Source organism: Leptonotus elevatus, chromosome 2 (genome assembly GCF_054856555.1).
Source record: "Leptonotus elevatus isolate MCC_2025b chromosome 2, RoL_Lele_1.0, whole genome shotgun sequence".
NCBI classification, from domain to species: domain Eukaryota; kingdom Metazoa; phylum Chordata; class Actinopteri; order Syngnathiformes; family Syngnathidae; genus Leptonotus; species Leptonotus elevatus.
In genome coordinates, this window is record NC_141240.1 from 23419013 (window position 1) to 23445078 (window position 26066).

The window sequence follows — 26066 nt, forward strand, 5'->3', positions numbered from 1 at the left end:
GAACACCTCTCCAGGGAGGCGTCCAGGAGGCATCCGAATCAGATGCCCTAGCCACCTCAACTGGTTCCTCTCAACGCAGAGGAGTAGCGGCTTGACACTGAGTCCCTCCGGGAGGACAGAGCTTCTCACCCTATCTCTAAGGGAGCGCCCGGACACTCTGCGGAGGAAACACATTTCAGCCGCTTGTATCCGGGATCTTGATCCGACCCTCAGCTTGTGACCAGAGGTGAGGGTAGGACCATAGGTAAGGGTAGGAACATAGATCGACCAGTAAATCGAGAGTTTTGCCTTTTGACTCAGCTCCTCCTTCACCACAATGGACCGATACAGAGTCTGCATCACTGCAGACCCTGCACCGATCCGCATGTCGATCTCCCGCTCCCTCCTGCCCTCAACAAGACCCCAAGAACTCCTTCACTTGGGGCAGAATCTCATCACCGACCCAGGGAGGGCACACCACCCTTTTCCGACTGAGGACCATGGTCTCGGATTTGAAGGTGCTGATTTTCATCCCAACTGCTTCACAATCGGCTGCAAACCGCTCCAGTGAGAGTTGAAGATCACGGCTTGAAGAAGCCAACAGCACCACATCATCGGCAAAAAGCAGAGATGCAATGTTGAGGCCACCAAACCGGATCCCCTCAACGCCTCGGCTGCGCCTAGAAATTTTGTCCATAAAAGTTATGAATAGAATCAGTGTTTGGCGGAGTCCAACCATCACTGGAAACAAATTCAACTTACTGCCAGCAATGCGGACCAAACTCTGACACCAGTGGTACAGGGACCGAACAGCCCATATCAGGGGACTCTGCACCCCCGTACTCCCAAAGCATTGCCCACAGGACTCCCTCGAGGGACACGGTCAAACGCCTTCTCCAAGTCCCCCAAGCACATGTGGACTGGTAGGGCGAACGCCCATGCCAGGGGAGATCATCAAATCTTAACGTTCATAATTAAAAATAAAGAACCCATCCATCCATCCATCCATTTTCTGTACCGCTTGTCCTCACAAGGGTCGCGGGGGTTGCTGGAGCCTATCCCAGCTGGCTTCGGGCAGTAGGCGGGGTACACCCTGTACTGGTTGCCAGCCAATCGCAGGGCACACAGAGACGAACAACCATACTCACAATAATAAAGAACCCTAATGTCAAATATGTATAAATTAAAATGCATCACACTTTGCTTTTTCAAGTCACGCACTGGGATAACCAGCTTGATGTTGCTGCACAAGTGTCTGGTCTGGATTGGGAAAACAGAAGAACAAGAGAACCAATTGATAAATGGGGAGTAATAATAATAATAAAGGGAGAACGGCATTTAACTTCTTGCCATCCACATCCAGTTTTGTTTTGCACAAATTTTCACCTTAATGGCATGAATTGATTACCTATGTTCTTTGATTCCTAGCAATTGCTTAAACTGATAGTGCCAGTTCTGCCCCGTTAACTTTATATTTGCTTTTATTTTTCATGATGAGTTAATTTTATCATGTATGAATTAGACGATAAATGTGACAATTGGTGATCTTTCAAGCGTTCACGATGAAACAATTTAATACTGGACATGTTGGACATGAAGTGTGTCTATGCCACTGTCTCATTACCATCCATGGGAATTGGAGTCTGTTTAGTTGAATATTTACATTTTAGTTGCAAACAGAATGCCTTCTTTGCGACGTCCACTGTCACCAGCAGAGAAACATTTGTTGACACCACCAATTACACAAATACGATTACTGTAAACTGAAGTCATTTCCAGACAGCCAGAATGAGGGGATAGTGGGGAACGGGGCTCACTCATTCATCCACATCCAAGTCAGTAAGAATACACATCATCGTCATCATCTTTCAGTCATACTTGACAGTTATTGCATGTCGTCAGCTGGGAATAGAAGCTTAATTAGAAGCCGAGATGGATGGGGGGAAAAAAGGAAGGAAACAAGCAGACCAATTGTGAACCTTTTGGGATTGCTGAATGATTTAATGGACAATAATTGGACAATTATATGTTTGGGAAATTCTATTTCAGTACTATCATTATTGTGACACAATGCACAAAACAAGTTCCATAAAAGCATGCTTGGATAAATTGGGTGTGGAAGGACAACCTTTGAGATGAACTAATAAGTACGGGGACAGTTGTAACACAGGTTAGTTGTAACACTTGCAATTGTTTTATTCAGGAACAAGTTAGGAATCAGCTGATTCACCTTACACATGCTTATGCTTTTTTATGGAGGCTGTCCCTGGTATCGGGCAGTGAACTGGTTGCCAGCCAATCCAGGCAATAAATAGATCCAACAATAAAAAATAAAAAAAATAAAACAAAATACAGTATAAGTATAAAAAAAATGCCAACAGTAATTAGACAAATAGCATAATATTTCCCCAGGAACAAATTATGATGCAGTCTTTGTTTCCATGGGAACCTCAGACCAATCCAACACTAGAGTTGTCTAAATTAGAAAAATAGAATAGAATAATACTGACTGACATTTTCAGAGACATATCCATGCAACAATATGTTTATTATTGTAGTATTGTTATATTCTACCAGAAAACATATATTGGTGAGGAGCAATGCTATGGTGACACGAATACACAAAAACATTTTTGTTATTCCCCATTAAGTTGTTCTACTTTGGAAATACATCAACAACTCTAATAGCAACAGGGTCTTCGAACAATATTGACGCATCCACCCTTGACAAATCTCAACAGCTACACGTTGAACCTGTGTGACCTCCATTAACAACACAAGGGCATACGCGGTGGATATGAGAACTTTTTTTTTTTTTATGATGAGACCATTATGTGCAATTACAACAATGAAAAACACAACACAAGCCCTTCATTTTCGAGAACAAATTATAGAAGGTACAGTCTTGATCAAATAAATGATGCACATTAATATCATAATTTCAAGTCTTTCTAAGAGAAAATACCATATGTGTGTATGTGTGTAACTTCTTGACTCACACAGGAAATGCACAGATTTATCTATCAAGCAACAGCTGACAATTAACTTGCAAATGAGCTTTTAGCTTCCGTCTATGTTGCAACTGAGGCGCAGTCCACGAGCTCGACCCTATCAACTCGCAGCTGTGATTGGGTACGGGAGGTGGGTGTAATCATCCTTTACAGTTTTATCACTGTCACCCGCTTCAGTTTATTGGCCACTTTGAAGCCGGACTTTCCCAAATGACCTTGAATGAGAGGCCAGGTGCTATTCCTCAGCCAATCACAGGGTGCGAGACATACATTTACATAACCCTTAAAATACAGGCAATTTAGAATTTCAATGAACCCAAGTTTCATGTTTTTAACACCACACAGGGCCTGAGGCAAGAATTGAGCCCGAGGACTCTCGACTGGGAGGCAGAGACCTTAGCCGTTTCTTCCTATAGGCCAAGTAGGCGGCTGCCTAGGGCAAACTCTAAAGTCTCTACCCAGCTCTGTCGTTTCTATAGCTCTGTAGTCTTACCTGACAAATGTGTAATTCATGGGTACAAGCTTTAAAGAGACGCTGTACATCACAATTTGTAATATAAAAACAGATTAATTTTAATATTCTGTATTTCTGCAATATTACTGTAATTTCAATCGTGGTCTATTTGCTTGATAACCTTTGTCATTTGCCAAAACACTCAAAAGCTGTTTTATATATTGATGTAAATAGGACTGTCAACTTTAAATGTTTAATTTTAACTGTAGTCTGTTTTGCTCATTAATTAGGGCTGGGTTTAAAAAAAATTATAAAAGCCTTTTTTTTTCAATCTTAGGTTTTCTTGAAATTTGCTGTACACATGAATTTAAATGTATTTTCTTACACTTATGAAATATCGGACTTATTGCACTTTAAGACAAATTGTTATTTATATTCACAATTATTGAATTAGAATTACGAAAATGTTTTCATCTCATCCTTGCTAAAGTCAATGTTTGTGTAACACTAAAGTAATTATAACACCTACGGCGTTACTTTCAATAAAAAACGGAATCATTTAATCCATCCGCAAAATTTTCTTTGAAATGTAATGTTTGCGGAGTTTTTATCATGTCCTTCACAGTTAAGGAGAATGGATGTTCCATAATTAATCAATATCGATTGAATTGAAGTGAATAAAACTGAACGGAACTTGTGTAATAGATATTGTCATCTTAGAAAACCATCTAAAAGGTTAGGAATCTCGTCATTGTAGTTTGGCAAATTAGGGGTTCCTAAACAGCATCTTGAAGACAGTCGTACTAACCTCTATCACCGGGCAGCCCTGATACTCTTTCACGATAAAAAAAAAAACCACATCCATAAACATAAAAGGATTAAGTGCAAATTCAGTCACTCACACTGTATATGGAATAGCCTAACATAAATACTGTTGTAAAGCAAAAACATGACAAAACACATGACAAGTCACAGCGACTGCTGTGTATGTACCCTTTTTGTGGGCGAATATAGTCATGCAAAAAAAAAAAAAGAGTTCCTCTCCTCTGCTCAGTGGTTGTGCTTCTTGAAATCAATGCCGCCCATGAAGGTCACCACAGTTACCTCCAAACCCAATTAAGAAGCCATTTGTGTGCTGGACATGTGAGCAGAGCCACATACCCACGTGGGAAGACTAACAACAATGCGATTACATGAAATGCTTTGACCACATTCGCCCTCAGACGTTTAAGGATGCTATTACTGAGACTGCTCCAAATGTCTTCACTGCAGCACTCGTGTTTATTCTAATGAGGGATGATGGTGAGGCTTTTACATGATACTGGCCCCAATATTCGGAAGAAAAATTTAAAATCCAGTTGTTACAGAGATCATAATAGTTTGCTTAGATAAATTGATGGAAGAACAGGGAAAAAAATGGTTGCGTTAAAGGAAATTTAAATTGATTAAGAATGAACTGACTAATTTTGACACCCCTAATTTTAACATTCTTTACTGTCATACAATTGGACCACTGCTTATGTTTTAGGTCCAGTCAGAGGTTTGTTTTTTCTGGAAGCACCATTTTAGCTCAGAAGATACCAGAACCCTGACCAATAACAATGGGAACAAGCTGCTGGACTCATTTCCCACAGCGCCGACCTGCGGAGTCACTCCAGCCTGATAATGAACGGCTACAGACGGCTCGGGTCTCTACATCTGCGGGAGACTGCTTCTAATATATTAGAAGTCTTTATTTCGAAAAATGCACCTTATTTATTTATTGAATTTATTCTATATATATATATATATATATATATATATATATATATATGGGGGAGGGGGGTGCGTGTGTGTGTGTGTGTGTGTGTGTGTGCGTGTGTGCGTGTGTGTGTGTGTGTGTGTGTGTGTGTGTGTGTGTGTGTGTGTGTGTGTGTGTGTGTGTGTGTGTGTGTGTGTGTGTGTGTGTGTGTGTGTGTGTGTGTGACAAAAGGCAAAATGGTCCTCATGTGCCCCCCAAAAAAATCGATAATTTATATTTTCACACATTCAAATTCTACACTTTATTTCCTTTAAAATGATATATAATACATGGATGTACCTCAGAAATTGACAAAGTTGCAGCAGTTTTAATGTTGAAAGGTTGAAATCCCTAGTTTTGAGAAAAAGGGATTTAAAGTTTTGGTACTTGCATCTTCCAAATATCCAAAGCAAGCAGTACCTTAGGAAAAAGATATTAAACTGAAATTTTCAGGAACTGTTAAAAAATCTGTGGAAAGTCCATTCCAATCACAGGTAAGGCCATCGTCCGAGATTTGAACCCATTAAAAGTTTGACCTCTCAACAGATGACATCAGCCGCAACTTTGAAGATCACATTAAGCTTACAATTCATCTTCTGTGGCATCAGCCAAAGTTTGGTTATTTTATTGTTGCTCTTTGTGGTATTTTCTTGCTTAAATTAGGTCTGATTACCGCAGTAGGAAATTTGATTGAATAATTTGATGTCAATTAAAAGATTATTTGCCATTTGGTCTGCCATTTGCCTGTGACAAGTTTATGGATGTTATGTCTCAAAATGCATTTGGTCACATAAAGAAAATGTTTTGATGGTTCAACAGTTTTTGTTTTGTTTTGTTTTTTGTGTGTTTTGTTGTTCATGTTTTGTTTTTTCAACGTAAACTCCAAATATGCGCTGCGTGCATTTGGGACTGGCCGCAGGGAGGTTCGCTTTGGGAAGACCATTGCGTTCATTTTTCATCTTCAAATTTGATATTTATAGCTTTTTTGATTGTTATTTCATCGCACTTAAAAGAGCATGAAATGAACATTTGTGGTGATGTTATGCGACTCGAGGCAGACGGTTGATTCGTGACGCGTCAGAGTGGTCATTCATAGACGTGACGACATCGAGGAGTGATCAATACATTTCATTATGTAGGAAATTTACAATACATGAATAGATTGGCCTACATTATCACATACACGACATTTCAAAACTTTTACAATTACCCTCCTCGCTGTCGCGTCATGCTGCAGGTGCACCAGAGCACGCTCCTCTTCGCTGAAGAGTCTCTCCCTGTCTCCCTGGTGAAATGCGCAGTGCATAGGTCATTTACATTTAAGTAGAAATAGACTCCACAAAGACAGAGATTCCGGAATTGAAGATCACGATTTGGATTACAAACCTTCGCTGCGGTGTTTACCAATGACGGAGCGCTTCTCATGTATTGTACAACAAGGTAGGATGCTGTGTTATGTAGTTGTTTGTAATTGTTGTAGACAATTTGAAATTTTGATTGCTTGTACAAAATTGTGTCAACTAATACCAAAAAAAAGGATGCTGTGTTATGTCATGCGCCTTCTGTTTACTTTCGTGCCGAATAGTCACATTATGGTGTATTATATTGGTTGCTATGTCCATTTATGTCACTCATTTGTGAAGTGACGTTCGAGGTGTTCCTGTTACGCCCATTTCACACTGACTGTAAAATGGACATGATGGAATAGAAAGCATTCGAGTCTGCGTGTCAATTCACACCAGCTGCAGTGCGTTGCGTATGCGGTGCGGAACGCTTGCGGATTTTCATGAAGCTGAAGAAATTACACAGGAAGTCGAGCGTCGGCATCAAGGTAGATCCGGTATATTTGAAAATAAAACTGTTTGCGAACTCATTTTTGGGGGGAGGGAAGCTAGCTAACTACATAGTATGACACGAGTCGGACATTTAAGACAAAAAAACGGGCTCAGATTAAATTAAACATGACAAAATAACACTATTTAAACACAAAACGTACTTACCCATGGTAGAAGAGCCATTGTAGAAGTCACAGGAATAATGTCCAAAAGCATATCGATGTGACAACAGGTAAGTGTGGCTATTGTTTATTGTATAGGACTCTATATACACGGTTGTTATCGTGTGAACTCAACTCAACTCTCCTTGTGGTCTGGCGGGTGCAGATTTACGGACACGGACAGCTCACGCAACGCACATGGTGTGAATTGCAGTCCAAGCGGCGACCGTACGGAAAACGCACCGCGGCCCTTCCGTAGTCAGTGTAAATTGGGCGTTACACGAGGAATTCAGGGTTATTCAGAGACACGTTGCTTGCTAAAGTCGGCTAATAAACATGTTGGCTAACGATGCACTTGTCCTAATAATTGCGTATTTTCATACACGTATCATAGAATTTTAACTTTTGTGCTGTTGGGAAATGAAAATAGAGACCTCAAAGAGGCTATTTTTGGCGAAATCTCAAAATCGACACAGACTTTTTTTTTTGCTGAATTACGAATTTTTTTTGACCGAAAATAAAATTAAAACTGAAAGAATATGTCCGAAATTGGACCGAAAAGCTTGCAGTGATGCAAGCAAAAAACCGCTGGATGCAATCGTCAATTTGAATTAAACAGCGAACACGGGTGTGAGTGTCCGCCTTTTCTTCTCGATGGCTTTTCACCGTGAGTTTGCACCGGTCGGTTGCAGCAGCTCCCACGGTCATTGCGCACACCGGAGGAGAGGGGCGACGCTTGGTGTACAACATTTAAGTGGGTCGAAAAAAGACAGAACTGCCGTGTACTGGAATACAGGTGAGCCACTCTTTCTCCTACAGTGCCTTCCCATTTGTTATTATTATAAGAGCCCCTCGAACACTTCCACCTTTTCACCGGCATCCTGGTGGCCGTGCTAAATACTTTAGCTAATGCTAGCACTATTGCTATCAGCAGTTCTAAACACGCAAACACTTAACGCTATCTCCGGTTGGCTACAGACTTGTACAGGACGCCAAGTGTGACTTTGCAGTCCGTTCCCGAAGTCGATTAGCTGGCGCAAACAAATGTATCTATTTATTTTTAAACGTTGGTGAATATGTGAATGTTCCAATTTTAAGTGCGCCGCACCTTGTTCCACCACACACATCCGTGCCCGCCTGTGCAAACTACATTGACTATAAAGTGCAATGGCGCCGCCAGAAAATGCTCAATGCTCGTTTGGTGTTTAATGTACCATTAGCCAACATTTCAATTGGTATTGTGCTTTGTTAAAATGCCAGTGCTAAATAAATATTTCATAATAATATTATAATTTAAATTAATTATAATAAATGCAATGATAGTAAAAATTTGCATAGTTTTTTTCGGCGTATATATATATATATATATATATATATATATATATATATATATATATATATATATATATATGTGTGTACACATATACAGTGGTACCTCGGAGTTTGAACATAATTCGTTCCTGCGAAGTGTTCAAAGTCCGAATTGTTCAACCTCCGAAACATTTTTTCCCATTGGAAATCATGTAAATGCAAATAATCCGTGTCCAAGCTCCAAAAACAGAAAATTTATTTTTTAATTTCTATTTATGTTTTTTACATTTACAGTACAGTGCAGTATTTAAACAATAAAAGTACCTTACCTTACCTGTTCTGGTGTGATGGCATCAGTGGATGATAAATGCTATGTTAATGCTCGCTTTAGTTCAGTGCTGAGTTTGTGTATTTTACATTGAGCATATTGTTAGACTACTAAGCGGTCCTTGCGTACATTGTTTAACGTCAGGCATGTTGTTGAACAGCTAAGGTGGGTCCTTGTGCCAGTATTTACGTAAATAGTCACGGTAGTTACAACTGCGAGATAATCTCCTACATGGCGAAGAAAATTGTCGTGGAAAAATCAAAATAAACTCACGAGTATGGAGCACCTCCGGGAGTATTCACGATCTGACTGGAAATGAGCAGTGCATCGTCTTAATTACCGCAACGTGAATATTCGGCATTGCTCGGCTTCGCTCGGCTACCCATTTTTAAGGTACGTTCGGCTTAGCTTGCTTTGCTTGGGTGTTCAAACTCCAAAAATGAGTTCAAACTCCGAGGCATTTTTTACTCAGATATTTTGGTTGAGGTCCGAATTGTACGAGTTCCGAGACGTTCAAATATATATATATATATATATATATATATATATATATATATATATATATATATATATATATTTGCTTAGCCATTATTCACATATCTCATTCAAACATATTGCGTTGTCAAAGCCTACACTGGCCGTTAACACAGAAATAAGAAATAACTTACTTTAAGCACCAGGTCTACCCTACCGTGAGAAACAAGGATGTTGGTTTGTCTCATTTTAAGTCCATCTGCATTGTGTGTAGCTCGAGCAGAGGCGAGTGGCCTGAAGCCTATTCTAGCGGACTTCGAGCAAGGCCAGGTGCACCCAGTAGGCAACTGTTAGCCAGCTAATCGTATGGTACATACAGTATAGACAAACAATCATTAACACTCATATTCACACCTGGACAATGTCGAGTCTTTGCTTAACCTAACATGCAAGTTTTTGAATGGAGAGGGGAGCCAAAGTAATAAATAACATCATCTGTTAGGAAAATCATCTTTTACTTTTACAAAACAATCTAAAAAAAATTCAAGTCAAGGCTAAGGATTTATAAAGTCATTTCAATTCACCTCAGAAGAAGAAACAAAGGCTGGTTAAGAAGCTGACGACTTTCCCATTTCAAATAAAATAATACGCTATGTACCGAAGACTTCTTATTTTCACAATAAAATACATCATATAACATCATAATGCTGACAAGGCTGTGATGTCATAACGACACGCAGGAAGACATCACGATAGAAACAAAGTGTCAACAATGGCACAGCAATGGAAGGATGCAGGGTGCCTAACTTCAATGAGTTGATGCTACCGGGACTATGCTGTTTGACTTAGTGACTGCTTTGAAGCCAAACAGACAACAAACGGCCATGTTTTAATATTATGTGTTGGCTAAAGAAGCAGAGGAGTGAAGAAAAAGTGCTTGCTCTCGCCAATTTTCCTGAAAAAGATGGGGCGTACCCGCCGGTGCAGATGCTTACTCGCTTGCTTGGATCATTACTATGCTGTATCTGGGACTGCTGTCAAGTATGAATGAAATATGAAATGCATCTCAGAAGAAGGCCGTCGTACCCAAGTAGCGTTCCAGTGAATTTTTATTTTATTTTAATAGATTAGAAATTTCTGACTCACTATAATTCTGAAATGTCGAAATAGCTGTAGTAAAATAAGTGAGTATCTATTTCAAACACAAATATGTGTTCAAATACCTGTAACTACTATTACTCTATAGTCTCAACAACAAATAGTCGAGAGGACGAGTCCTTCTTTAAGTTTCTGTTAAATTTTAGACAACACTTAAACTGGAGGGTCTTGGTTCCTTAAGAAGAAGTCGAACCCTCTCCAAGAGAGGCCTGTGCATGTCTCCCGTCTTCATTCTCCTCTTCCTCACCGAGGTGTGGAGCTCCAATGCTCCCGTTGCCAAGCAGGAGGATGTGTTTAAAAAAGAGGCTTGTCCAGCGTTCCTGATGTTCTTCAACACCGCCTACCAGGCGGGGGCAACGGTGGAGCTGCCCTGCCGTTGCAAACCCGAAGAGGTGAGTCCATTCACAGTGGCCTGCCGTTCATCCACAATTGCTCGGTGATTCAGTGAGTAATGTTGGTAAAAGTGGAATGTCAAAGTTGAATACAAAGTGTACATGGAATGATTTAAGTAATGTTTTAACTAGGGGTGCCAGGTGATTAAAACTTTCAATCGTAATTAATCGCGTGACTTCAATAGTAAACTCACAATTAAGTGCAAATGTTATATCTGTTCGCAATGTATAATAAAGTGTGTTTTCTAAGTTTCATACTTTAACATAAAAGTGGGAAAAAAATGTTGAACTAATAGAAATATGGCTGCATATTTTAGTCATTGATACAGTAATTTCATAATAATTCACAAAATTTAGTTAAAATTAAAAAAATGCACTGTACTGTAAAAACGAGTGTGATTATGTTTTGTGTTAAGGTCATTTTTTCTGCCACTAGATGGCATAATTGCATTTGTAAGATGTCGGTGACAGCTCCGTGCCTTTTTCTTTTCATATTAAGAGCTACCGAATCTTTAACACGAAGTAAATTCTGCACATGTTTAAAATGATAAAAAAACGTGACCCCAGTCTGCACAACTATATGTATTATTATTAAATTTATTACCACAAAATGTTTACCTTGACGTGTAAAGTAACTTAAAATGAACTCAAAATGAACGCACTCATTTTGACACCCCTAATTTTAACATTCTTTACTGTCATTCAATTGGACCATTGCTTGTGTTTCAGGTCCAGTCAGTGGTTTGGTTTTTCAGGGAGCACCATTCCAGCTCAGACAGTACCAGAACCCTGACCGATAACAATGGGAACAAGCTGCTGGATTCAACTCAAATTTCCCACAGCGACGACCTGCGGAGCCGCTTCTCAATTCGTCTCTTCAGCCTGTTGATCTTTCGGACGGCTACGGGCGACTCGGGTCTCTACATCTGCGGATCGTCCAAGGGTGACTACTTCTATGCCTACGATCTAGACATCCAAGAGGTGCAGGAGCTCAGCTTCACATCAAGGTTAGAGGTCATACAGGAGATGTCGTTTCCTTGGTATTGATAAAGTCAGATGTTTGTTGCTGATCAAATGACCCTCCTTCATACGGTGGAGGTCCGTCATCATCAATGCGTCATTATTTCAGTCATAACTCCGTCACCATGCCACCCAGGGACGTACTGGGAACAAAATTCAACAACCCCAGTGATTCAGGTTCTTCTTTGTTGCTTCCAGGCTGACTGCTGAAAGTAAAAGCAACCGTATGAAAGACGTAATCGGACAAAGATCTGCTCATCTGCCCTACCAAGTCTACACTGCCTTCCGTCCATGGTCACGGTGCGATCGCTGCGGCGTGCGGGGCGAGCAGATCCGAGTGGGGCTCTGCTACATCCACTCCCGTTTCCTGCACGTGCGCTTCACGCGGCTCAACCACACCGTGACGTCCTGTGGCTCAGGGGCGGTGCCAGAGGCATTCAGCTACCTGAAGCAAAAAAGACTGGGAGCAAGACTGGAGGTCAGAGACTGTCATGTGACTTGTGCAACAGAAGCACCTTCCACTACCAAAGGGGATAAAATGATCAAATTTGTGGGTGACAGGTAAGCACACCTAATTCAACGGAGTAGGTGGGTGCAAGCTGATGCCGAAGTTACTCAGTGAAATATTGGCACCCTTTTCCAGATCCTAAATACCTTTGTATGAAAAATGTTTCAGGAAAACTCACATAAAAGATAGAGATTCAGTCCAGGAAAATGCCTTAAGGCCAGCAGTGCCAAATAGTTAACTGTCTACTTTCCTTGATCTTGTTTCCTTAGATTTCACTCCACTGCTTGTGTGCCTCCCAAACACCCACTTGCTCCACTCACAAAGCTGCTCTGAATAATCATTTTTGATTGAATATGCCATGTCATTTAGAAGGACTTAACACGATACGTCGAAACATTTTCTGTGTGCATACCAGTTTTATAAGAGGCTTGATTCTTTTTAATTACATTTTTACTTTTTTTATTGAGTTTAAATTCAGTTTTGAGAGTTTTGAGATTTGAAAATGCTTTATTTTAGATTGTTTCAATATGTTTTAGTATTTGGGGGGGAGGAGGGGGATATATTGGCACCTTTTCTGAAAACAATCCAAATACTGATTATATTAAAAATATAAATAATTTCATTTTAGACCGAATTTAATGAACTGCTCATCTAAGGGTGTACCTGATTTTGGATGTTTCGCTTCTCCAACACAGCTGATATATGATCAGCTCATCAGCAAGCTCTATAAAAGCCTGATAACGAGCTATTGATTGGAATCAGCTTGTGTTGGAGGAGCAGGGAAAACATCCAAAACCTGCAGGACTGCGGCCCTCGAGGACCGAGTTTGCCCACTCCTTATTGGGATGTAACGATAACAGCAAAATCGTGATATTGCGATATTAAAACTGCCACAATATCGTCGTCGTCATGTCACGATATTAAAAGCAGCACATCTGTTAAAAATGTGAAGTTGATTTCCATTTGTGAAGTTCTAGCACCCTCTGGTGGTTAGTTTTTTAGTGCAGTTTAATTTTCATACGGCATGTTTTGGCCCTTCTATGTTTAAAATCCACACTAATTGTCAGATGAGGAATGTAACATGCTTTTGAATCGTGTTAATATGTGGAGGAACTCAATGTGTGTGTGCATTAGCATGTTAGTGCCTTAATATTAAGTGTTATTAGAGATTGTATGTTGTTTATGTGCATTGCTGTTATGCACAAAAGCACAATATTGTGCTTTTTTTTAGTATGAGTTATTTTTATTTTACAATATCGTGAGCTTTTTTAATATCGCCATCCTCCCCACAACATTGTGATAATTATCGTATTGTGAGGTTTATATCGTATCGTGACGTTTGGATATCGTTACCTCCCTACTAAGCATTGTTTAACAAACTACAATTGTCAAACAATGTTTACCCAACAATCTTCTGTACGGCCATAGAGTAATGCATAAATAAATACATTTAAAATGAAGCCAAAGATCATGTGTGAACTCAATTGACAAATACAAAAATGTCAAATGAGTTGCAGCGAATCCTCATTTTTTAAAAGCGCTCTTTTTTTTCTTTTTTTTTACTTTGTTAACAATTGATTAGTTTTTAATTAATAATTTTTACAGTAATTTTTCGTTAACTATAATAACTGGAACCAGGGCCGTCCTAAGGGTGGAGCCATCCACCATATAAGCATCCACAGCAACCTGCCATTCATCGTTGATGAAGGGGCATCAGGTCGGCCTTGAGGGGGCATACATTTTGCTAAACTTCCGTCCGCACCCACATAATAGTAATATGTCTTGATCTATCCTGATGAACACACACTATTGAAGTTTGTCGTCTCTCTGTGTTGCAGTTCTGATTCCGAAAAGACCGAAGAGATGGTGGTTTCTTATTTAAACCACCCAGCAGACCAAATCCTGACCATCGGCTGTCCGAAGGCCCGGCCATACATGGCAGTAGCGTGGGACAGAGAATCCGAGCCCATTTATCGATCAAAGAGTTCGGGAGGTGGGAATTCAGGCTTCTCGTCTCCGAGGATTCGTATTGATGCCGGACATCATTTGGTCTTCACCCCTGCTCAACTTATTGACACAGGTACGGAATATATTTGGAAGCTGGAAGACTTGACTGTGATTGTTGTTTTTGCACAGCATGTGTCTGAGATTCAGTGTTCAAATGTCCTGTATGGAGTTTGCATGTTGCCCCTGAGTTTTATGTCGGTTTTCCCACGCACTCCGGCTCCATCCCATTGCCCAAAAACATGCATGTTAGGTAGCGTTAATTTCGTCTACGAAAACTTATCGTCAATACACATTTTTCACCGGACTAAAATTACACTAGACTAAAACCTTCATGACTAAACAATAACTGGGATTAAATCAGTATGCAATTTCGTTGAGTACTGAAGACGAGACGAAAATGAAACTTCACTTAATAACAACTGGACTAAAATCTATGGACATTTTAGTTTATGAACAAAAATTATATATTTTTGTAAAATCTTGTGTCTGCTAATCTGTCACTGTGACACTTTCATGTGACACAGTGACACACACCCTTTCAAATCTGCAGCTATTGAGTGCAACATGCACAAACACATGGAGGTGGATTCACGATGAAAGTTGAACAAAATAGTGAATTATAGTTATACATAAATCCAACGGCTATAATGTTCCAACGATAATGTTAATCCGACCGCTAAATAATGCTGGCTAATTTACTGGCTCATAGCATGCAGCCATAGTAGCCACTTGTTGATATACTGTAATTGTGTGTGAAGTTGTTTTTCATCAAAAACTGACTAATGATTTGGGTTGGGTTTGGGCTAGTTTTGTTTGACTTCTGTCATGGCTCGGGTTTAGTTTTGGTTTGGTTTTGTCCTCATGTTTCGGTCGTGATCTGTGTCTTGGCCTTGAGCGCTTCCCCATCTCGTCAAGCCTGATCAGGTCCACCTGTTTGCCTGCCCTTCCTTGTGTGTCAACCAATCAGTGCCCTCACCCACTTGTGTCATTCTCAGGTGTGCCTCGTTATGGCATTAGTGTGTGTGTGTGTGTGTGTATAGTCTCTCGTCTCCCCTCTGTCTGCGTCGATTCATTGTGTTTTTCCACTGCCCCTCCAACCCCCCCCCCCTTCCCCCCCAAAGCAAGTTCAGCAAAATTTTGAATGAAAATCTGTTTCTGATGTATGCCTTGTTACAATATTACAGTAAGTGTAATGCAGTAGCTTAATGCATGTATAATCGAGTTTGAGTTTATTTGAACATGAAAAATATATATTTTTTAAATCAGTAATAAACATACAACAACAAAATAAAATAGCTACAAAACAAGCAAAATTCAACAAAGCGCACCTAACAACGATTTTCCATGTTCAAAAGAGAGTGGAAGACCTGTTGTGTTTTATTGTGTGTACTGTGTAACTGTACCAAAAGGAGTTCTTTATCATTATTATTATTATTATTAAACCAAATTAAATGGACCTCCCCACACACCACACACGCACACAATCTGTCAGTCAGGGAGTTCCGGCAAGAAATTCTAACCACTTTCACCCCTGACTAAAACTGAGACTAAATTAAAAAATGGTGGATACAATTAACACTAATGTAAAGTTAAAAGAAGATTCTAAATCGTCCGTAGATCTGAATGTCAGTGTGAATGGTTGTTTGTCTGTATGCGCCCTTCCTTTTCCCAGGCCAGGGTGTACCCCAGCTGGATGTTAGGCTGGAAATGACGGGTACATTTTTGTTTGCGTCAAATGAGTTGCTTTTACAGATGTTTTACTTTTCAGGTGTCTACTACTGCTGGCTGAAGGGGCGCCGTGTGGCTGAGATTAAACTACTGGTCTACCCTCATTTTGGGCGGCGCATGTCCATCTCATCACATCCAGAGTTGCCTTTGGCCTTGCACATCATTTTAAAATCGTATGGTGTCATGACAGCAGTGTTTTGCCTCTTGCAGTTTCTTCGAATAGGCATAAAACACCTGCGGAGGGGTTCATCGCGGTGAAACTTTGTTGTTTAGATATTTTTTTGTACTGAATAAAATTTGGAACCACATTATTCAAAGAGAAGGTAATCTCTCCTTTGCTCTGAAGTAAGACCAAAATAAGCGCAGGACAATTGTCAGCTCATACCAAGAAGCAGAATATCCTATAGTCTCACCCAATTCTTTGTGATTAGAGCATATAAATACATATATATTTGGATGGCGGCAAAACATGTCAGCCTTTTGTAAGGTGGGGCTAAAGCTATGTAATGGAATTTGCATTACATTTCGCTCTGGACCCGAATTCCTCAACCCTGATTATAATTTATTTTTATTTGAAAATGAGAAATTATGAAAAGACGTATTTTACATATTAATTGAAGTTTGACTGTAGGATCCAGTGTGAGGAGTACATACAGAGGTAGTTAGTCCCACCAAATGCAGTGGCCACTGGGTAAGTGTGTTTGGTCTCCTGCCACAAGGTGCATCTTTTCAGCAACCCAATGTGATGGCAATCATTAGCACTCCTGATGGACTCGTGTTGTTGATTTAGAGAGCTGCAAGTGAAGAGGAGGCCAGCTGTGAAGGAACAATAGTCTCACTCACGCTTTCTCTCGGGATGCTGCGACGTATTAATGAGGACACTCCAATCCCCCCCCCCCCCTACCAAGCAGCATTGATCTTCTGTGATGCTGCTCTTCTTAAACAGGTCCAAAAATCCCCATAGTCCCTAAAACAGCGGTCCTCGAGAGCCACTATCCAGCCTGTTTCCCATGTCTCCCTCCTTCAGCCCAGCTGAATCCAATGATCAGCTAATTAGTGATGGGACGTAATCCAGGAAGAAATTTCTGAAGCGCGTGTCGAAGCGTGATTCATTACGGCAAATGACGTCACCGATGACGTTTGACACTTCAAGGGTTCAGGAAGTGGTTCGACTTTTCCAGAGTTTCACAAAAGTTGCGTGTCAGTAGGTGTTTTGAGCGTCACAAATTTGCCCATAACACGCTTTTTTTTTCTGTCAGGGAGACTGCTAAAAAAGAAAAAAGAAGGTTGTCCCCGGTTTGGCAAAACTAAAATGGAATGACGCGTTACTTTGAAAATTCACCTCATTTGCATTAAATTGCTTGTTTTTTTGCTTGCAAAAATCAGATTTGTTAACCATTCATCTATCATCACAACTATCAGTGCTCATAAACACAATCCCCATCACTTCAGTATCCATAAGCACAGTTCCCATTACCTCCGTTTTCATGTAATCAATTAACATCACATTACCCACACAATTTTAATGAACTGATTAACTTCATGAGTGTAACACAAAAATGTACATTCAGCAACTTCAGCATGTTAAAAAAATTATATAAGCGATACTCAAATTAATACACAATTACAGTATATCAACAAGTGGCTACTATGGCTCCATGCTACGAGCTAGTAAATCAGCCAGCATTAGTTAGCGGTCGGATTAACATTATTGTTAGAGCGTTATAAGATGTTGGATTTATGTTACGTTATAACTACAATCCAGTTTTTTTTAACCTTTCACCGTAAATCCACATCTGTGTTTGTGCATGTTGCACTCCTAGCTGCAGATTTGAAAGGGGCGTGTCACATGACAGTGACTGACAGATTAGCAGAGACAAGATTTTACAAAATCATATAATTTTCGTCTCGTTTTTGTTCATGAACTAAAATGCCCACAGATTTTATTCCAGGTTATATTAAGTTAAGTACATTTCCATCTCGTCTTTATTAGTTGATGAAAATGCATACTGATTTGGTCCCGGTTATTGTTTATTAATGAAGGGTTTAGTCTTTTCTAGTCTAGTCTAGTTTTAGTCCGGTGAAGAATGTGTGATGATGAAATTATTTGTGTTTTGTTTTCGTTGACGAAATTAACACTAGTTGGTTACACAGTGGTCCCCAAGCTTTTGGTTGGCATGGAAACAATCAAAAACATGATGAAACATGAAATGCACCATTACAGTGAATGATGTAATTAGTTGGAGCCCTTGATGTTTTTGTCTTTGACGACATCATCTTGTGTGTGCGTTGTACGGCAGGAATGTTGTAAGATGTTGCCTTACATTAAAAAAAAAAGAAAAAGGAAATTTCTCTGTTTCACTGATATTTTGCAAGTGCATGTGCTACTGTTATTTTTTGGTAAATTCCACAGGTTTGAATGCAACAAATGTTACAAAGTGACTTCGTGTGTATCCTACAACTTCTACGATAAATAATAAGGGGTGTGCCAAAAAATCGATTCTCATAAGAATCGCAATTCTCATTTAGTACGATTCAGAATTGATTTTAAATGTCCCCAAAACGATTTTTTTAAAATTATTTTATACTGTCTTGTGTTTGTCTGTGTGTGCCTTTATTTGGAGCGCTGTTCGTGTTGTACCCGGTTTGGCCACTGAGGGGCAGTGTGGTTCCACGCGGTCTAATACACTGTTAAATTGTAGCCACCTTAGAGAGTAGAAGGAAAAAGTCACGATCAAGTTATTCCAATAAAAGTTTGGTTTTTTTCAGCGTGGAGCTGTTCTTTTGAGTGATAAAAGTGCCGCCAGTAGCGCGCTATTTAGCATTAGCGAGTCAGACTGGTGTAGATCATTACAATTCCGTGCACATCTAGAGATTGAAGCAAAAGTCATTATCAATCAAATCATTTTGAATCAAAAATCGTTCTTAATCGAAAATTGATTCTGAATCGAATCATACACTCAAAAATCGGAATTGAATCGAATTGTGAGACATTCAAAGATTCCCACCCCTAATAAATAAAGTTCACGTTAGCAAACAGTTGTCTACACATTATTGGACATAACATTTTGGTGACAAACATGATGCCTCACTTCACGCCGCTGCTGGTCGGTACAGCTGAAGCTAGCAAGGTTAACTACCGTTGTCATTCACGACCATCTTATTTTCGTAGTCGGTCCCGTGCATATGTATAAGACTGTGTCATCTTGTTGGCCAGACATTTGCTGCTCTACAGAGTTTATAATCTGACGATTGCAGCAAACAGTCGAAAGTCCTCTGAATATTGGCCGATTTGAAAATGGGAGGTGCAAAACATGATTAGCAAACTTTAAACGTTCGAGCCAAAGTAGTATAGCCAACTAATCAACTAACCCAAATTTGTAACCGTATGAAACAAAATCATATGGCTCCGTCTTAAATGTAGCTTTGTCCAAGTGTGGAAGGAAGAAACACAGGCAGCCCAAAATGTGAGCACACACTGGATTCAACATGGGCCCTCCGCAGGGAACATTCACAACTTGGCCTAAGAACACAATTACAGAAGTTCCCCTGCAGAGCCTTCAGGCAGAATTAAGACATTTCTAAGCATGCTTAATTTCACAAAGAATTCAGTTCAGGTCAGTTTTTCTTACTTTTCATGCTCATCTGCATAAATATTGTTGAATCACTTGATACAGTATGCTGTTTATTTGCTTCCACAATTCTTGTTTTCAGTACCTGAGCTTACTAAGTGTAAAAGCGAAATAAAACTGACAATAATTCTATTTTTTTCAATTATACACTGAACCACTGCTATTCATGCTTGGGACCAAGCACCCACAAGTAGCAAAAATCCACAGGTAATTAACTCTAATATTAATAACTAATGTTTTTGTTACATTAAATTGTATTCATTAAAATATCGTGTTATTGTCACCAATAGCCTATATTTTTTGTTGAATACTTAAGACAACAACTAAGCCTCCTAAATGTCCGCTACACTTCTAGCACTAAAATATATATTTTTTTACTTTAGCTTGAAATCACTTTTAAATGTGCTCTATTAATATCTTATCATTACTAGCATAATACTCTACACAATACTAGAGTGTGAGATTGGTGGGCTTTATTTTCAAGAATTGCGTTTTTTTAATTTATGAATATGGGCATGTCGGATGACATTTTTATTCACGTCTGCCCACAGACTACCATGTTTTTTTTTTGTACTTGACCCAAAACCAAATGTTCTGTTATTGGGAGAAACAATCCACCACATGTTCTGTGATTGTGAGTGTCGGCTGGTGTCTGTGGATCTCACTCTGCTTCGTTTGTCCTTCCTTGCTTTCCTCAGTCTCTCCTTTGGTCTCTTGAGGTCTCCCTGATTTTTTGGATTTGTTGGAATTTAGATGTTTCTGGGGTTGGTGAAGAACTCTGGTTGGTGGCCCGGTGGGTGGTGTCTGGTCGGTGCTGGATTTCACTTTCCTTTGTTTTCTTTGGTCCTTCCTCGGGTCTCCTGACGGCAGTGTTCGGTTTAGGTGGACGGTATGGGATTTTTTTTAATAGGTTTTTGGTGAACTAACGAATACACACACACTCGCACGCACACACGCACATACACATACACATACTCACTCACATACAAAAAAAAAAAAAAAGCAATGATGATGACATTACAATACTGAGCTCTTTTTAGAAGAAAAAAATAAAAATAAAATAAAATGGTGCTTAATTGACTCAAATGGGAACTTTTTTGTGTTGGTGATTGTCAGGAGGAACACACCAGCTGGTGCAAACTGATTTTTCAACGTGTATAAAAGCCAGTGATGTGTTAATGCTGTGACTGTACTGTATGCGTGTGGCCAAATGTCTCCTTTTGATCGATTTCAAATGAATCGGCCAATTTCAAAGAACAAAAATTCAAGTACTTGCCTGACACATTGAAAAACACTGTCAAGTCTGAGCTTGATTTTTAGCCCGATATCAATTCATAAAACCATAAATCGATCCTTTTAATACAAATAATAATAAGTAAAAATACTCCATGCTTTCTTCACTTCTGTTCGTATAGTGTTGGTAAGAAAGTCAGCTAGCTGTCTCTGTTGTCCTGTTGTTCATCCCGATGGTTATTGATGTATTTATTTATTTATTATGACTTATTTCACATCAAACCAAATCCGGGCACGGCTTCATGGACCTTGCTTTGTGTATTAGGGCACAGTCATCACTTCCGTTCGTCTGTCCAGCCTTCCCTTCTATCCATCCACGGCGACATGCCTGATTGCTTGTCCTTTGCCTGAAACTGTGCTCGTTTGTTATTCCCCAAAGCTGACTACCTGTTTTGCTTTGTTTACGCTCACATATGCACAGACAGAACGGAATTTACCCGTGTTAATGACCAAACCCTTCCAAGTCAAAGAGAGCTGCCTAATGCGTGTCGAACGATGCGGTGCCACATCCCTGATACGGTGGTTAAGCGTGTTGTTACATGGGCGGGCTAATGTCACGGCCATGTTTAAATTCAGTCCGCGTCACGCTGCAGCAAGGTCATTTGCACCAGACACCACATCTCATTCTTTCAATGTGGATCTATAAATCACACAGAGGCCACTTCTTTAGGTATTCAACTTCATGACATCCGAGCCAAGAGCTGTATTTACAGTAGTACTGATTGACACAGGTGTGAATTTAACAACACAGTGATTAATACTATGACTTATGAATGACCTAACTTGGTTCCAACACACCCGTGAGTCTAGGATAAGTGGTGTAGAAGATGGAGAGATGGATGGTTTTGAATTGCCAGAATGTGATGTGAGCAGTGTAGGTAGACCTATTTCTTTGTCCGCCATGTTGGAGGTCCATATCAGGAGGATAAGCTAGGCTTAGTTGAAACGGAAAGACTAGTTAACTAACTCGTGTTTTTGTTTTTTGTTTAGTTTTTTTTCTTCCTGTAGTACCCTAATCAATTAAAATTATACTTGACTCATTGAGCCATTTTCAACAGTAAGAAGTTGATATTTTGTCTATAATTAATGTGATAACTTAATGCTAATTTTGCCACTTGCTGTCGACTGAAGATGACATCATCTGTGCTGAGGAAACAGGTAACGACCAATCATGGCTCAGTTTGCTGACCAAGCAAAAAAAACAGGTGAGCCATGATTGGTCGTTACCTATTGCCTCAGCACAGGTGATGTTTATCTTCAGTCGACAGAAAGTGATTTTTTTTTTTTTTACAGGTATTAATTGTACATGAAAAATAATGAAGTTATCAAATTAATTCTGGAAAAATAATTACTTATCACTGCTGGAAATGGCTCAATGAGTCAGGTATTCCTTTAACATCAGCCTTTTCTCCTTAGATGTGCTAAAGTGTGTGTGTGTGGGTGGGTGTGTTTACAGTGTTACCATGGCTGACTGTTTTATTGTATTAACCATTTTCTATTCAAGTGGTTAACTTCTTTTTACCCATTATATTAATATTAAGACGTTTATTTACATGTAATTGCTAAGCTACTAGTGTTAAACAACCTTGTGGGCGTTTAACAGCACTTTGATGATTAAAAAAAACTCATAAACTGCTTTAAAATGTGATGCTACAATGCACAGACTACTAACATATTCCTTATGTACCTTTTGTGCCTCCAGGTGGCGATGGTTGGAATTACATAACCCATTCAACAGGTGCCTGTGGCCGGCTCTAACATATTCTCATAATCGAGGTAGGTATAGCCTACATGCACCCCGATTCTCACATCTTAAATGTAAAAATGTGAGCAACCCCACACATGGTGAAGAAACAGTCCGCAATTTTTTTATTTTTTTTTTAGCTGCTCTTACTGTACAGTGTGTCGTGTACTTGAGATTACCAACAGAGTACAAACAAAAAGACACCTCCGTCGACAATCTCTTCCCCCAAACAAGATGTCTGTCACAGTACCACGACTTGACCAGTGAAATGCAGCATATGGTGCCACAGAGCATCCAGACTGTCGGAAATTAAATGTAAAGAAGAAATCGAAGAAGCTCAGTCCTTGCTCATTTTTAACACTGTGAATGACAGCTGATTTTGGCGTGCTTCAACCTGGACTGATCATGATAGGGTAGAGTGAGACAAACCATTCAAACTCACATTCACACCTATTGACAATTTAGACTCTAGTCTTTAGTGAACCTATCTTGAACATTTCCGGGACTGTGGGATGAAGCCAGAGTTACCTGGATAAAAGTGCAAGCATGGGGAAAACACGCAAATTTCATAGAGGCGAGCCACAGACGAGATTTGAACACAGAATCTCAGAACTGAGGCGGGCAAACCACTACGTTGCACTGAAACAGTGATGATTGAGTTCCGTTTACCAACAGGGGGCGCTAAAGTGTGATGTAGGAAGTAAGGAAGAGAAATTAGTGTTTAGAGGAAATAATATGAAATTATACTTTGTGGTTTTCATGTTACATCCAACCCACCATCACACACACTCACCTCCGCCTCTCCTTGGTGTATGGCGCCCCCTTATGCTCTCTCTCTCTCTCTCTCTCTCTCTCTCTCTCTCTCTCTCTCTCTCTCTCTCTCTCTCTCTCTCTCTCTCTCTCTCTCTCTCTCTCTGTTCTGATTCACTAGTCACCAGTCAATATCTCACCAGTGGTGCTAATGGAAAGTGAAAAGCACTTGATTGAATAGTTATTGTTGAAAAGTGTCACACACCGTAAAATCATTTGTTTAAAGATTATTCTGGTGGCTAGAAAATAGTATTGTCCTTAATATTTTTCATTTAGTTGTGAATTGATATAGCAAAATCAAGATGAACATCTCATCTCTACATGTGACATCACATTATGTCACTCATTGGAACATCTCAGACAGACATGAGTCACGTCAAACACATTTGGACATTGATTGTTTTTCTTTCTGCTGTTAATTCCTTGTCTCTAGATATATACATATATAGATAGATAGATAGACAGATAGACAGACAGACATACATATTACTTTATTACTATCATTATTGTTATTATCATCATCATCATAATCATCATCATCAAGGTTATAATAACTACATTACCCAATGATTCCACATGACAGGATAATTTTGTTCAGCGGGTTGATAACATTGATTCTCGCACACTTACTTAGTTTATTGTTCTAAAGTCCGACATAAACGTTCATTTAAAAATACAAACAGTAAGATGTATAGTGCGTAAGAAGTTGTGCCAACTTCTGCTTGAAGGAACGAGACGTGAAAGTCTGCGCATGCGCACGAATCATTCCCTCTCTCTCTCTCTCTCTCTCTCTCTCTCTCTCTCTCTCTCTCTCTCTCTCTCTCTCTCTCTCTCTCTCTCTCTCTCTCTCTCTCTCTCTCTCTAGTCACACACGCGCGCACACACACGCGCACACTGTCTTCTTTCTCCGGTTGGGAAAAACCCGAGCAGGAGGAGAACCAGTAGCGAGAAAAAGGAGGACTCCTTCCTCCTGTTCCGCCGCGGCATCTGACACATTTGCAGAAAGATATAAAGCAAAAGGGAAAGGAATAAAAGTCAACCGGCGCTGCGGAAGAGAAGAAGAAAAAGGCGGATGTGCTTCCGAACACGCCGCGGATGCCGCCCTCCGGACCTCCTCAATGCCAAGATTGTAAGTATGTGATCAGCTCGGCTGCGGAGCGAGCGGTGCGGGGAGGGCAGGCACGAGCGCGCGGTGGGGGCTGGAACGGGCTCCCGGCCGGGGAGGGGGGCGGTGGTTTCCTATAATAATGCTGCGGCGTGTGGCGCGTGGACGAAAAGGTCGCGTTCAAGTCATCGCCTGCCCACTTTTGCTTCCTTGATACCTTTCGAGGAAGGCGGGAGCAATGGCGACCCAGGCGAGCCTTTGTGGACTTTTTCTAGTCCTTCTTCAGGTGTTGTCATTGATTGAATATTTCGATATAACATACATAAGAGAAATACTTTTTAAGTTGTCACGCTAGTTAATTGGTGTTCTGGTCACGTTTGTGCAGATGTTCCAGTCAAACTAGCGTGAAGGATTTCTCAATCTTGTGCCAAACTTTATTTGGAATCTGTGACGTCTTTGCTGTCATTGCGACACCTGATTCTGACAGATGTGTACAGGAAGAACATTACTGCACAGGTACCTACCTCCAACTAACTAGTGCAGTAGCTATCAAACTTTTGTTCACCATGAAGTACCAGCCCCCCCCCCCCTCCCAAAAAAAAGTTGCCATCTTATTATTGTAAAATCTCAGTAAATTACTGTAAAAATCTATTACAGAATATTATTGTTTAAAAAAAAAAATATATATATATATATATATATATATATATATATATTACTGTATATAAATTATATTGTATTACAGTTACTGTATTCTTTAGTGCTTCTTCTAGGAAAGAAGTGCTCTTTGCCAATACATGCATGTAAACAAGATGCTTACTTATAAATTCAAATTTTGAGTGCCCAACAATTTCACACAATAAAATGGGCCATTGTTTAGCTAAAATAAATACTTACACTTGCAACTTAGTAAAACATACCTTAATTCAAAAGTTTCCAACTTGCTGATAAATCCCCTCTGGGACTGCCACTTCCGCTGGGCTCTTTTCTTGTCATAACAAAAACAGAAACATGTAAATGTATAACGAACGTAAATGTAAAATTGATTCCTCTCATATTGTATGTTTCTTAATGGGAATTAAAGTCACGTTTTGTTATTTGAAAAATAGTTGCAAGAAGGATCAGTAAATACACTAACTTGGCAACACTGACTGTGCTTTTGAAAACTAGCTCCTCTCTGATTGCAGCCATATTGTTATATTATAAACAATGCACATACGTGAGGACGCACTTTGAACTATGTAAGCCAGTAAAAAAACAAAAACATAAAAATAGAAATCATCCAGACTTCTAAACTCATTTGAATCACTTAAATCAATTAATCAATTAGCAGACC

At 39.8% G+C, this 26066-nt stretch overlaps 2 protein-coding genes across 13 annotated transcripts in view; both read left to right on the forward strand.

Annotated features, from left to right (window-relative positions):
* Positions 1-6373: 6373 nt before the first annotated feature.
* Positions 6374-16457, forward strand: LOC147179254 (Ig-like V-type domain-containing protein FAM187A). 7 transcript variants are annotated; one of them, XM_086066920.1, is made up of 7 exons: positions 6374-7291; positions 7913-8016; positions 10743-10883; positions 11613-11890; positions 12102-12464; positions 14250-14491; positions 16187-16457. In XM_086066920.1, the coding sequence occupies exons 3-7, from the start codon at positions 10815-10817 to the stop codon at positions 16402-16404; spliced, it is 1170 nt and encodes a 389-aa protein (XP_085923046.1). In that variant the 5' UTR covers positions 6374-7291; positions 7913-8016; positions 10743-10814; the 3' UTR covers positions 16405-16457. The 7 variants fall into 7 exon arrangements, with proteins under 7 accessions (XP_085923046.1, XP_085923048.1, XP_085923047.1 ...); XM_086066922.1 differs by having other exon boundaries at positions 6374-6664; XM_086066921.1 differs by lacking the exon at positions 7913-8016.
* A 6350-nt stretch (positions 16458-22807) lies between these two features.
* rgs19 (regulator of G protein signaling 19) overlaps positions 22808-26066 on the forward strand; it is a 36841-nt gene continuing 33582 nt past the window's right edge. For 4 of the 6 annotated variants that reach the window (XM_086069513.1, XM_086069515.1, XM_086069517.1 and 1 more), the window contains exon 1: positions 24507-24754. In XM_086069513.1, coding sequence (XP_085925639.1) covers positions 24698-24754 — 57 coding nt within the window. In that variant the 5' untranslated portion in view covers positions 24507-24697. Of the gene's footprint in view, positions 22848-24506; positions 24755-24871; positions 25017-25115; positions 25247-26066 lie in introns of those variants that run through there. The other 2 variants (XM_086069516.1, XM_086069518.1) reach the window with 2 other exon arrangements.

Coding starts and splice junctions, on each gene's coding strand:
- LOC147179254 (XM_086066919.1), top strand. CDS start 10,707: ATGTCTCCCGTCTTCATTCTCCTCTTCCTCACCGAGGTGTGGAGCTCC. Junction 12,465..14,249: donor ATCAAATTTGTGGGTGACAG/GTAAGCACACCT, acceptor TCTGTGTTGCAG/TTCTGATTCCGAAAAGACCG. Junction 14,492..16,186: donor TGCTCAACTTATTGACACAG/GTACGGAATATA, acceptor TTTACTTTTCAG/GTGTCTACTACTGCTGGCTG.